Raw genomic sequence first — 14,721 nt, 5'->3', positions numbered from 1 at the left:
CCCTATGTGCCTCAGTTTCCTCATCTATAAAATGGAAATAATAATAGCATCTATCTTTCAGGGTTTTAATCAGGGTTGATCAAATTATATAATAACCATAAAGTGCTTAGCACATCAAGTGGCACATAGTATTAGTTAATAAATATATATTATTTATATATAAATATCACATATAATGTTTTATATATATATAATTATATTATATTATACATATTATTAAAATAATAAATAAATATTAATTAGTAGTGATGGTAGTGGTAGGAATAGTTGTTGTTAGAAGGGACATTCTGTGACTTTTCTGCTTGGCAAATTTCTTCTTATTCTCAAAACCCAGTTATACACTGTAAACTCCTCTGATCTTACTTTCCTTTCTAGATCGAAAGCCACACTACTACCAAACCTCCTTCAGGATACCTGGTATTGAATATATCAAAGAACTGGAGCCAGACCATTCTGAAGTTAAAGCAAGGATCACCAATGGGGTAAGCTGGATTTTTGCTGACCTTCTGCCAGCATCAGTGCATACCTAAGAATGCTGTTGGGAAGAATTCTGCTGGAGGGAAAGGTTAGTTGGAGTAAATCTGTCTGAAATAATTACAAAAGGATAACCAAAAAGGAAAATTATGTCAGTCTTAGAGAGTTCAACAGTCAGCCAGAAAACACTGTGTTAAGTACATCGCAATAAAAAGTAACTGAAGAAATGGTTATAATGACCTTCATCACCAATTACAATTTATTAAGGATAAACTTTAGTTTAGACCATTCTCTTGTAGCATATGCCCAGAAACAAAAGCACACATAATAACTAACAAAGGAAAGGGGTATTTAGCTGCATCATATCTGTAAGGCTCAGAAATATTTCTCAGAAAACTCTCAAGGGAAAATGAGCAGATAGTGAAGAGAACTGGGGATAGAACAAAGTGGAGTATATAAGTCATTTCAAAAACATTTAGAAGAAATTAAACCCTAAATTGTTACATTTTAACTAGGAAAATATAATCAACTATGAGACTCACTAGTATCATAGTAATGGGATGGGGTAGATGTCAATGCCCAACAATATTAATTTCCATTTAGGAGAAAACCAATATGAGAATCACTGGCTTGTTAGGTATACTGTGTGTGTGTGTGTGTGTGTGTGTGTGTGTGTGTGTATATATATATATATATATATATATATATATATATATATACATATATATATATAAATTTAATTTATATTATTAGACTCTATGTTAGTTCAGAAGCTTTTAGGACATTAAAGATAATTTTTCTAGGTCTAAATTAGGAGCAAAGTTAGGAACATCCTGAATAGAAGGTGAATTTTATAGACATTTAAGCATTTTAATTAGTTTCAGAGGTCACAGAGCATAACATAATACTATATATCCCTGTCTTATAACTGTCTACATATTCTATAGATGGAAAGTAGTGTATAGCAAAGAGAAAAATGACCCAAAATTGAGGAGAAAAAAATAAAAGCAAGGAATTTTTATAAACTATGAACTGGGATTGTTCATACTCCTAAGCTGACCTTCTAGGTATCTATAACTATACCAGAATAGCTCTAAACTAGACATAATTATTCTATCTCACCTCAATTATATACTTTCAATCTTTTAACCCTAGAACTAACCTGACAGAGGCAGATATTAATGCAAGTTTTTTTGAAGACAGCACTAGGATAATCACGCTAGAAAATGCTATAATTCCTTTGTTTTAATTTAACTACTTCATTGGTATTTGTCTTGTCTACCCGTTTATAACAAACTTTTGGGATCCAAGATGCATCTTGATGAATTATAGTTATTAAACGTGATAGAACTTGAGAAGGGGTAGAAGTCATTACGGTTTGAGTAATCAGGGAATGAAGGTTCCATGAAGGAGATTTGACTCGAGAGTGATCTTGAAAGATGGGTAGAATTTGAATATACAGAAAAGAAGGGAGAGCTGGGTAAAATTACATAGGAATAAAAGTCTATAGGTAAGAATAAGATAAATAAAGTGATACAATAAATGGCCTACAGCATACCAGTGCTCATAGAAGTTCATATATTTACACATTTGGCTTCTTTACTAATTACTCATGACTTTAGGCAAGTTGTTTAGCCTTTCTGTGCCTCAGTTTTCTCATTTGTAAAATTGGAGTTTATGGGTATTAAGGATGTGATGGGAATAAAGATATAGCAAATGAGACTAGGTGAAGTCGGTGAGATAGGGTGAGAATCAGGAGGGATCAGTGCCACAAAAATCTAGAGAGAAGAGTATTTAAGGTCCTTTCCAGCTCTAAAATTATGAGTTGGTGAAAGAGGGAGGAAAGGGACAAAATGGTGAAGGTGGAGGAAATTTTAACAATAGAACTTTAAGGAACCAGGGAATCCAGCAATATTTTTGAAGTCAAAAGGTTTAGCAGCAGATAATAAAAACAAAACTTAATTATTAAGGAATTAATGATCCTACTTTGGGATCTTTTCATCTCCTCCCTCTTTCTTCATTTTTAAAAGATACTGAGCCATAGGTTCACTTAAGGTTTGGCACATGATCAGTCATTTCCCCCAAATCCAGTTTGACAGGTAAATGATGATAAATAAAGACTCAAAAGGGGAAGATCACATATTTCAAAAACAATCTGTGGTTTGGGGAATAACAATTTACTCTAGGAGTTCACCCCATGGGGCAATATAAGGAGAGAAAGAAGTAGTTTTTGTAGTTATATTCTATTTCTACATAGTTTTCCATTAGTATTTTCCTTTTCTTGAAAGTACTTAATGCATACACACCCCAGTAAATATAAATCGTAAACAACAGAGCAAAAACATTTTTTTCACAAGAATGAGAGAGTCAAATTCCATCAAAAATTACAACCCGAAAATATTTTAAATTATATCTGTCTGACCCCATTTGAGGTTTCCTTAGCAAAGCTACTAGAGTGGTTTATTATTTTCTTCTTCAACTTATTTTACAAACTGAGGCAAATAGGGTTTAGTGACTTGCCCAGAGCCATACAGCTAGTAAGTGTCTGAGGATGGATTTGAACTCAGATCTTCCTGATCCCAGACCCAGGACTCTATCCACCTATTTGTCCCCAATTTGTGTGTGTGTGTGTGTTTGTGTGTGTGTGTGTGTGTGTGTGTGTGTGTGTGTGAATCAGGTTTTGGGTTTCAATGATAATGATAATCAATGATTTGGGGATTAAATGATGACTGCAGAGTAGGAATTGATTATTCACACTGATCCTTCAGTGAGAATAGATACCCTGTCTCTCTGTGCCTAATTTTTAATATTCATTATTCAATTTACACTGTATTTAGCACCAGCCTAAACCAATGTTATCACCTATCTTTGACTATAAATCACATTTACAAATTTATCTGTTCCACTTCACTTTATGTAAGCTGATCTTTATACAAGTAGGATCTTGCCTAATCTACAAAGTGTTTTCTGAAGGCAGTTAAATTAAATATTGAGATAAACATTGACAAGTGTAACATTATTCCATTCAAGTTCTTTTAAAAATAGATTTAAATAATAAGGTGTTCTTTATGGTATCAAATTCAATTCTGTTAATGTTCCCTTTTCTTTTTTCAGGTAGATGATATTTTTAGAAAATCCAATTTAAAAGGATACTACATCAATTCTCATGTTGTCAGATTCAGGTAATCACAAATAATCATCTTACAAGCTGAAAAAAGAAGACATTTGATTTTAGTGTTTCTTTGGACATATAACTATTGATAGTATGAAAATGATCATTATGATTTTAAATATACCTAGAAAATGAGTAATTTAATAATTTCAAAATCAAATCATTTCTAAGTATGTATTAGAGAAGACATGGCAAAACATTCCAGTATCTTTGCCAAGAAAAATCCACTGACAGAGTGGATTACATGTGAATTACATGTGGTTACAAAGTGAATGACTGAAGAACAACAAAGCATATACAATAAAAGAAAGAAAAATAGTCAGAAAGCTGGTAAATATGAGAAGTGTGAAAAATATAAGACTGCTTTTTAGGTTTTTTGGAGGGTTTATTTCCTTAAAGTCAATCAGGAAACCCAAGTTGTCGTGAAATTTTGTGCTCAAATATGTTCATATAGTAGATATGAATTTTGGAAGTCTAAGTTATACACAAAGTTGACTGAAATAACAAGAAAACCTTTTCTTCAGAAAAAAAAAAATAAACTGCTTCTAATACCTTAGACAAAATAACCCAAAATACAAAATTTTTTAGAAATCTGCCAGCACATTTTTTTTTTGAGAAAAAAATGTAACTAAAAATAATTCTTGCCAGAGTTGTAAGTTATGGTTTCTTGAGAATGTAATTCCTGATAAGTAAGAAAAAAATTTAAGGAAATTCTTGTGCTTTGCATCCTTATTTAACTTTTTATTTTTGCTGTTGTTAATTTTCAGGCCGAGCACTGATAGCATAAAAGCAGATGTATTGCTTAAATTTCAATTTGCTTATGCCAACAATGAAAACAAAATAAAAAATATGGCTGAGGAGATTTTGAATCAGAACCTAGGCGATGGTACACAGTTCTTGGAAGTAGATGGTTCTTCACCTTATCTTCAAGGTAAAGAGTATTTTCTTTCATATCAATCTACTGGGCCCCTTGTTTTTTTTTCCCATTAACCTTTACATTTCTTTCCATTATAATTTCATTTCTATACTCTTATAAAGTAAAGGTATTTTTAAAAAATATTTTAACTTGTCATCTATTGGGATGTGAATTAGGTCCCACATAATGTATTCCATTTTATGCTTCTCAGTTACTTTGGAAGTGACTGAGAAGGGAAGGAAATAAGCATTTTAAGCACTTATTTATTATGTGGCAGGCACTATGTTAATCTCAGAAGGAAATCCTTCTCTGCACTCAGGTACTTCTTCCCTAAAATCTTTTTTGCTCTACCTACCTCTCCAGTACCTCCTTTACCTCAAGAAATAAAAGCATCCATTCCCTCTTCATATTTTCCTCCAACATTTTTATGTCTCTCCCTTTGTCTTGACACAATTTTACCCTGAGCATTTGTTTGTGGGAACATCCGATCTCCTTGGATCAAACTTCATGAGGTTTTGGGCTATAGTGTCTCTCATTTTTGAATTCCCAGAACCTAATATGCTGCTTCGCATATAGTAGGTTGATAGTAGACAGATATAGAGCTGAAAGGGATCTCAGCTATAATTTAGTTCAAGCCAGGATGTTTTGAAACCAGATCTAACTGGCTCCCATGAGCTGATCATTAAATTTTCAGTTTGTGTATTTATACCTAGAAAATTAGCAAAGATTGCACATCAAGGGTTGATGGATTTTGATGATGGTCTAAATTTAAGGAAGTAATGGAGACAATGTTCCTAATGCATATTAAATTTTAACATATTTTGTGCTTACATTTTTTTGAGAGCTGGTTGTTAAACATTTGGCAGTATATACAAGTCTAACCCTCTCATTTTATAGATTAAGAAATTGAAGCCCAGAAAATGAAGTCATTGGATTAAAAAAGGTTTAAATCTAAGTTCTCTGTCTCTAAAATTAGTCTTATTTCTACTGTCCCTATAAAGAATTTTAATAAATTAGTTGTTATAGAAGGAAGTAAAATGGTGTAGTAGGAAGACTATGGTAAGAGACCAAGAATTTCCTTCCTATCACTTAATAAGTGTGTGATCCTAGAGAAGTATTTTCCTCTCTGACCTTTAGTTTTACCATATGTTAAATGAAGAGGTGGGACTAAAGGACCACTTAATTTCCTTCCAATTCTAAATGCATGATCCTATTAATAGCAGCATAATTTTCAAACCTATGATCTCATTGGGAAAAGTATTTAATTCTCTATGAAGAAACTTTCTTTACCCATGCAGATTGCCACCAAAACTTTAATGAACATTATTAAAAGTCTTCCTGAAATACTGAGAGATTCTGTGAGCTGTCCAAGGTCACAGAGTCAATGTGCATCAGAGGTTGGACTTGCACTTGGCTTATTTTGGATCTGCGGATGATTTTCCAAAAACTTACTAGCTCACTTTGAAACACTATATATATATATATATATATATATATATATATATATATATATATATATATATATATATATATATATATCATATAAGACATTTCTTTCTTCTGGGACAATATTCAAGAACTGTTTAGGAAAATGTACTGTGCCAAAAACAAATCAAACAAACTTCTCTACCTCTCCCTTTGCTGCCAATTTAACTATTTTCTACTGCCTCTAGCACTTACTACCCTCTTCTGTTCTCTCCCCATCTCCCCCATTTCCCTTTCATCCTAGCCAGAATTGCAGAATTAGTAAAAAAAAAAAAAAAAAAAAAAAAAGAAGAAGGAGAAGTTGGTGCTTGGGGCATAGATTAAATGATAAGAATCATTAAGGGCTATAATTATGTTTCAGTAGACCTGTTCCTCCCAGACAAAAGAGGGGTGGCCAGAGGGACCATCAGGAAGAGAAAGATGTGTATCCCTAACAACATGGTGAACACAGACAGTCATCTTATCAGTCACAACAGCATAAATAGCTAATAAATGTTTGGAGCATGATATCAAAGATGGTTCATTAAATTTCAAGATTGTTATCATTATCATCCTTACAAATTAATTTGAAGTTGCCATATTTTCTTAGAACATTTAACACACAAGTTGGCAGATAGACAAATCTGATTGTAAAGCTGTCAAAATATTTCCAGTGCCTAGTAATTCTTCTCATGTTATTTGTTTCTCACTGCTTCTGGGGAGGAGAGTAGACACGTTATTATCTCATTTTCAAAGGGGGAAGAAACCCAGTCATAGACTTACTTGGTTGAGATCATAGAGTAAGAAAATAGTGCAAAGGCTGGAACCACTTCTGTGCTCTGCCCATTTTTGAGCATCATTAATCTTATAACTAAAAGTAAAATAGAAAACTAGAGCATCTTAAATCCTAGATACCCAAAACTATTGAATTTTTAAAAAATTATTATTTATTTTTAACATTCTTTTTAAAATGTTGAGTTCCAAATTCTCCAACTTCCTGCAACCCCTAACCCAGACAAGAAATCCAATAACAATTATACATGTTAAATAATGCAAAACATATTTCCATGTTAGCCCTGTCACAAAAAAGCAAGAAAAATAAAATGAGAAAATTATATTTCAATTTGCACTGAGTTCATCAGTTCTCTTACTGGAAGCATAGAACATTTTCCATCATGAGATCTTTGGAATTGTCTTGGATTACAGTACTGATCAAAGTGTTAAGTCTTTCACAGTTGCTATCTAATAGTGCTCTTACTAAGTACTATGCTGTCCTACTTCTACTCACTTCATTTTGTATCAGTTCATATACATTTTGCCAGGTTTTTATGTTTTCTTATATATTTGGAAAAGCTTTAATAGTTTTTTTTCATCTTATTTTTATTCACTCTTTTCCTTCTCAACCTTTCTTTTTACCCTATTCTTGTTACTTTATCATTTCCCCTTCCCCTTTTTAGTCCTTATTTTACCCAATTCTCTAAACTTCCCTCCCTTTTAGTCTCCCTTCACCTTTCTAATATTATTTTATATATCATTTAAAAGCTCCTCTCCCAACCTATCAACCATTTTTCTTATGTCTCTTGAAATTCAGAAAACTTCTAACCTTTTCAAATATATATTTTGTTTCCTCTTCATCCCAGATAAGAGTAAGGATCCAACATTATCCTTCCCTACTTAGTTCTTCTGTGTAAATTCTTCTTTTCATACCACATTTTAAGTTAAATCTTTTTATTTTAAAAACGTATACATGGGTAATTTTCAACATTCATCCTTGCAAAATCTTGTGTTGCAAATTTTTTCCTTTCTTCCTCTCACTCCCTCCCCTAGATAGCATGTAATCCAATATATGTTAAACATGTGCAATTCCTCTCTATATATTTCTACAATTATCATGCTGCACAAGAAAAATCATATCAAAAAGGAAAGATAAGAAACAAAACAAAATGCAAGCCAACAACAACAAAAAGAGTGAAAATACTATGTGGTTCCCATAGTCCTCTCTCTGGGTCACACCACATTTTTATAAGATAATTTCTACATAATTTTGTTTTGTAAAATCACATCATCATACACAACTCTGTTCTAAAAATTTGTTCCGTGTTACTACAATATTTGAAAGTAGTAAATACAATCATTAGTTCTTTAATAAGTTAGTGTCTTATTCTCCTTTTCTGTTTCAGTCATCAATACAGCAAAAGCAGAACACCTTATACATAGTGGTAAGTACAGTATTTTTATCAAAAGATTCACAACATAAAGATTAAGCCCTCGACAAATCTGCATGTTAATTGTTTTTCCTCAAACATCAGAAAGGATAAAATTATATAATTTTCATTGAGATATGAGGAGCCTTTGTCCTAGCACTTATTTTTGTAATGCTCATTTTTGCTATAGTTTAGTTTTTCTTTCTCTTAAGTTCTAGCCAATTAAAAAAATCTCCAGTTTTCCACAAAATAATCTTCATGGAATGGAAGGCCTCTCTAAAAAATCAGGACAGTTGAGAACAAGATCTAAAAATGTTTTATCAAAGTGAAAAGGCTGCAAATACAATCCCTGTGACAGTCTGTCTCAGTTTTCACATCCGCAAAATGTCTTTGCTGACTTCCAAGGTTCCTTCCAGCTCTGATCCAAGGTCCCTATAATCCTATAACTAAACTTACTGTCTTGTACATAGCCTATGGCTTAAAAAATGAAGGTCTTAGCCTGAGAACGAGAAAACTTAGAGGAGGATGCACATGAGAAATTTGAAGAATTGTCATGTAGAAGAGAGAATGAATGAATGTGTCCTTCTTGGCCTTGGAGGACAGAACCCAATTCATGAGTCAAAGTGTCCAGGGAAGTAGATTTCAGCTCGAGTTAATAAAGAACTTTCTAACAGGTACATTTGTCTAAAAAGAAAATAGCTGCCTGGAGGGATAATGAGTTACCCATCACTGGAGATTCTTAGTCAGAGGCTAGATCATTACTTGTCAGAAATTCTGCTAGGATTTCTTATTATATAATGGTTGCACTAGAAGATCTCAAAAGTCTATTCTACAATTCTGTTATTCTCAATGTGAATATACCAGTTACTAATTATTATTATATAATTATATAACTTACATTATTATTATATATTATATAAAATTATATTACATGTTATATAGTATTCTATTATTATTGTCATTTTATGTTATATTATGTGATTATTATATTGTATGTTATATATAATATATTATTGCAGATATTATATAAAACATAAGCAAATATATGAATAATTCTTTAGCAGTGACCATTCTTGTCCTCCTCTAATAGGTTGTGGGATGGGAATAGACCCTTCATTTCTCACTGAAAGAATTTCTAATAGTGAAACATTCTCACAGAAAGCTTCTTGGCCATGGCAAGCAAGCTTGCAAGTGGATAGATATCATATCTGTGGTGCTTCTCTGATTAGTGACCAGTGGCTGTTGACTGCAGCTCATTGCTTTAATAAGTAAGTCTCTATTCTTCATTAAGTCTATCTTACCATTTAATGAATCAATCAAACCAGAAAGAAATGTTGGCAAAATTATTGCTAATGTTTATTTACATATATATGTATATAACGGGCATCATATTTCTTTTTTCTCATAGGTGGGCAGGAAAGAAAGAATATGGAACTGAAAATAAAAATATATTTTTTAAAAAGAATATTTTAAAAAGGAAGTTTGGCTTCTAAGAAGTGGAGGACAGTATAGTGAAAAGATATAGAGTTAATGAAGAGTTTTTGTTTGTTTTTAGACAGAGAGGAGACCTGTGCATGTTTGTTGGCATTAGAGAATGAGCTAGTAGATGGAAAATGTTCAATATCAGAGAGAAATGGGTGTGGGGACATCATTAGGGAAAGGGATTAAGGATACAAATTAGAGAGGTTGGCCTAGGTAACAAGAAGGGTCATATCTCCATTAGAAACTGGGGTAGAAGGACAAAATGTGAGATAATATCAAATGGTTTTGAGATGTAGATTAGAAGAGATGTAGAATCATACAATAAATGGTCTTTGTTTTCCCAGAAAAATATGCATTAAGATCCTTTGCCAAGAGAAAACAAGGAGAGTGTAATGTGGGAGTCTTACATATAAAGTTTAGAACAGCAACATTGGAGTTATACCAAAAAATCAGGTTTGAAAAAAAGCAAAAGAATTGCCTTGTGGTAGTGAAGGCCCAGGTGAGATTACATATAAATGTTGTAGAAACTTTATAGTGGACCCAATCAACAAAGTTACATCACTTTTCCAGTACATGTCACCAGCTTGTGAATAGAAGAGAGGGAAAATGGGGAGACACAATCCAAGGCTGAGGTTTGGCGGGGTATGAACTATATTGAAAGATTAAAGAGAAGTCTCATTCCTCAACTATATAGGGAACTAAGTCAACTTCATAAAAATAAGAGCCATTCCCTAATTAATAAATGGCTAAAGGATATGAACAGATGATTTTCAGAAAATCAAAGCTATCAATAATCACGTGAAAAATACCCTAAATCACTATTGATTAGAGATATATGAATTAAAGCAACTTTGTTTTACAATTATCAAAGTGAGTAATGTAACAGAAAAAGAAAATGACAAATCCTGATGGGAATCTGAAAAAACAGGGACACAAATGCATTGTTGGTTCAACTGTTCTGATAAGCGATTTGCCCAAAGAGCTATAAACTATATGTGCCCTGTGAACCAGCAATACAACTATTAGGTCTATATCCACAAAAAGATCAAAGTGAATGGGAAAGAACCTATATGTACAAAAATATTTCTAGCAGCGATTTTTGTGATGGTAAAGAATTGAAAATTGAGGAGATGCCCATCAATCGGGGAATGGGGCAACAAGCTGTGGCATATGATTGTGATGGAATGCTATGGTGCTATAAGAAATGACAAGGGGGATGGTTTTATAAAAATCTGGGAAGATGTATGTGAAATGAAGCAGAGTGTAGTGAGCAGAATCTAGAGATCATTATAATGTAACAGGAATATTGAAATAATAATCAACTATGAAAAACTTAATAGATACACTGATCATATACCAAGCCGATGAAAATATTATCTACTTCCACAGAGAAATGGAAGAGATCTGAGTATACATTTTTAAACTTTTTCTTGCTTTTTTTGCAGCATGGCTAATACAGAAATGTGTTCTGCATGAAAAGTTGCATATTTGAAATATTGCTTGACTTCCCAATGGGGACAGGAGGGTGGGAGGGAGGACAGAATTTGGAACTCAAAAGGTTTTAAAAATTAATACTGAAAATAAATAAATAATATTTTAAGAAGAGTACAGATCAGTGTCACATTTCACTGATTGTCTATAAAGTCAATATTAAGAAGGAAGAGAAGGAATGATGGCCACATAGAAGGATATGGAAGACCTGATAAGAATTAAGAATAAACATAAAACTATTCTGAATACTTAGTTTCATTTTTGTTAATAAAGTACTTATAAAATTAAAGGCATTTATATCTGGGGTGAGTCTTTTATCTTGAGAGTGTATTTGAGAGACACTAGTAACTTTCATTGACTTCTAGTCTATCTCTCTATATCTCCTGCAAGTCATATCTCCTGAAATCCCAACATCAGAAATTTTTTTAAGTATTGAAGACTTTTAGATCTTTGAAAATTCCTTTTGTAGGTATTCCTGGGGAAATTTCTTAAGTTATGTTTAGCAGAAGTTTACTGACAACTAGGGAAGAGTAAGATGGGTATAAGAGAAGGCAACTTGCAATTGAATGTGGGAAGCACCGAAGTCAAATTTCCAAATTTTGTTTACATAGTCAGCTACAGATTATAATCTGTTTTAGAATCAATGCAGCCTTAAATCAAACACACACTGACTGTTACCTTTTCCCTTCATGAGCAGCAATAAAAACCCACGACGATGGACTGTTACTTTTGGAACAACTCTCCGTCCTGCCCTGATGAGGAGAAATGTTCAGTCAATTATTATTCATGAAAATTATGCCTCCTACAAACATGAAGATGACATTGCTGTTGTACTTCTTTCCACTCCAGTTACTTTTTCAGAAGATGTCCGAAGTGTATGTCTCCCAGAAGCTTCTTTCGAAGCTTTGCCCCATTCTGATGTGGTTGTCACTGGATGGGGAGCATCTAGAGAAAGTGGTGAGGGTCTTGGCAAAGAGACATAATCCCACCCTGTATTTATTTTGAACATAGTGTGATTTTTCTACTAATTTGAAAGCTTTCACTAGCCCACAAGCTAAATTCGATAGCAAATCTTTATGAACAAAGAAAAGATCCATTATCCCATAAGGCAATGCTTTAAATTTGATTATATTGTTTGCTGGTTAATTTGAATAGTCCATCTGACTTTCATTTCCATGAAAAGAGACCTCTATAGCTACAGTGCTGTGCAAGTCACAATTAGGAAGATGAAGCATTTGGTTTATAGGTGGGGGAGGTCCCTAAATAAATCAGAAATCACATCTCCCTTTTGTATACAACACTTGAAGGTTGTTCCACTCATCTGGGGAAGAGGATGGGGGTTCCTCCACAACAAGCTTATTTTTCTTTTTCTTTGTGTTTGTTCTGGATAATGGATGACTGGTGAACTATCTTTTGTCTGTCAACTCCAAACCTTCCACAAGGAAACTACTGCTAGTGTGCTGTTTTCTCTTGGACTGGTGATTCCATGTATAAAAACTTATTTAGCTTCTCTTCTCTTCAACATTCTCAATATTTTATTTAAAATGATCTTTCTTCTTTCCCTTCTCCTGGGAAACCTGTGTTCTTGAGTTCTATCCTTTCCCTTCCTAAATTGTAGGTTCTAAGAAAGATCTGGCCCTTGTACCTTTATCTCTTACAGGAATCCCTCCCTTTAGGGTCAAAGTCTTGATTTGAAAATCTTGTCCATGGGGTTTTCATCTTTATCTTCTTATTTTAGGACTTTGGAACAATTCTCCTCAGTGCAGGAATTCTAATCCATCTCTAGACCTCATCTTGACACTTTATAGTACCAGTTGATTGTATTTGCTGCCTTAATAGGGTATATAGGTGTTAGGGAAAACTAGTACCTGAGGTGTGAGGGCTGCTTTCCACCTTTGGTGTCCACCTGCCAACTCTCACCTGTGACTCCAAAAAAGGAGTAGCTGATATAGTAGCTGCACCTCAGTAAACCATTTTGGCTGACTAACTAAACAGGTTGAGTGTACCCAACAGACCTCAAATCCGTTGGTGAATTAGGGGACTGAAAACCCCAACCATGTAAATACTCCCTGGTAGAATGGACAGATGTGAGCAATGTGTTACAATGATCATGAAAGCAGCAGAAACAAGTGCTGTGAAATACTTAGAGCTTGATTATGTACCAAAGGCAACATGGTCAGTTCTCTATCCTGACTTTGTGTTGTCACTGAATTTTGATGACTCTGGAAAAAGCAATGAGACCAAGGATTTCATGCAATTCTGACATAATTAACTAGAAGACTATTTTATGGAGAACTCACACAAGACAAGTGCTCACACGGAGGCCAGAGGAAGGTCTTTCTGAAGAACTCTGGATTCAATTGTGTGAGGTGGGAGACATCAGCACAGAACCTCCCAGAATGACGTTTCTACATCAAGATGCTATGCTTTCTGAGGAAAACAGAATTGTAGCAGCTCAAAAGAAATATGAAATGCACAAATTTAGACATTTTCACTCCAAAAGTTCATAGAGAACATTTGTGTCCCACCTGTGATAGAGCCTTCTGAGCTTGTATTGGTTTAGTCAGCCATAGTTATTTATTTATTTATTTTTTTAGTTTGCCACTTTATTTCAAATTGCTCATTTAAATATCTGCAGCTTAGGGGGGAAAATCAGCTTTTTTTTTGTTTGTTTGTTTTGTTTTTTTGGTCAGCCACAGTTAGACACACTGTACCTTGACCCTGACACAATAATTTGGTCACCTTTGAGAATGTAGGATCACCATCAACATACCCCTTCCCCAGGTAATGCTAGAATTAATTCTGCTACCATAGTAGAATCATAGAGAACAAGGATACTTTCACCTATCTCTGTGAACTTTGATTTAGGAGAGATTCATTGCTTTGATTCTAATCAAAAAATGCTACTTGCACCACTGGGCTATGTAAATATGCTTTCACATCGGAAAAAAGAACCCTGGGCCCTAGAGGACCCAGGAAGTGTGGAGAAATCAGGTCTCTGGATGACCTCCCTTAGTCTAGCATAAGAATTCTTTTTTCCCCCATGAGTTCATTTCCCCCTACCCAAAAGCAGATTCACTAACACTTCCAGGCCACGTGATGAGAAAATCACAATAGCAGCCTTAAGATTCCTGTCACTCCTGATTCCCTCCTAAGTTGTACCGCCTCCAGGACTCAGGAACTATAATTATTTCATTATGTAGATTCCTCCTCCTAGGAAAACATGATTGACCATATCTGCAACTTCCATATAACTCTGTCTACCCTGCATGCTACCATCTCTTTGATCAAAAGATTTCCATCTCTGCCATGAAGTGGGCATTTCAGACAATTCCTGAAGACTATAGCAATACATAAGTGCTTCTCAGAAACAGAAGTCCACTGCCTTTGGTCTCTGAGCCATGCTCAAAAAAGAGGAAAAAAGGGAAATGATTTTGCAATCAAACCCTGTTTTATTGGCCAGCTTAGTTCAAACTTATCAAATTATCCCAACTGATGATATGCCACAAAAAGCCTCA

At 33.9% G+C, this 14,721-nt stretch overlaps 1 protein-coding gene across 1 annotated transcript in view; it reads left to right on the top strand.

Moving 5' to 3' along the window:
• Positions 1-14,721, top strand: part of LOC141546611 (transmembrane protease serine 11G-like) — a 34,524-nt gene that overhangs the window by 17,566 nt on the left and 2,237 nt on the right. Inside the window, exons 3-8 of the mRNA XM_074274563.1 lie at positions 376-482; positions 3,589-3,656; positions 4,414-4,577; positions 8,207-8,245; positions 9,321-9,498; positions 11,901-12,160. Coding sequence (XP_074130664.1) covers positions 376-482; positions 3,589-3,656; positions 4,414-4,577; positions 8,207-8,245; positions 9,321-9,498; positions 11,901-12,160 — 816 coding nt within the window. The remainder of the gene's footprint in view (positions 1-375; positions 483-3,588; positions 3,657-4,413; positions 4,578-8,206; positions 8,246-9,320; positions 9,499-11,900; positions 12,161-14,721) is intronic.

Source organism: Sminthopsis crassicaudata, chromosome 6 (genome assembly GCF_048593235.1).
Source record: "Sminthopsis crassicaudata isolate SCR6 chromosome 6, ASM4859323v1, whole genome shotgun sequence".
NCBI classification, from domain to species: domain Eukaryota; kingdom Metazoa; phylum Chordata; class Mammalia; order Dasyuromorphia; family Dasyuridae; genus Sminthopsis; species Sminthopsis crassicaudata.
Note: the sequence above shows the minus strand (reverse complement) of the source record. Positions and strands in the feature narration are given on the sequence as shown.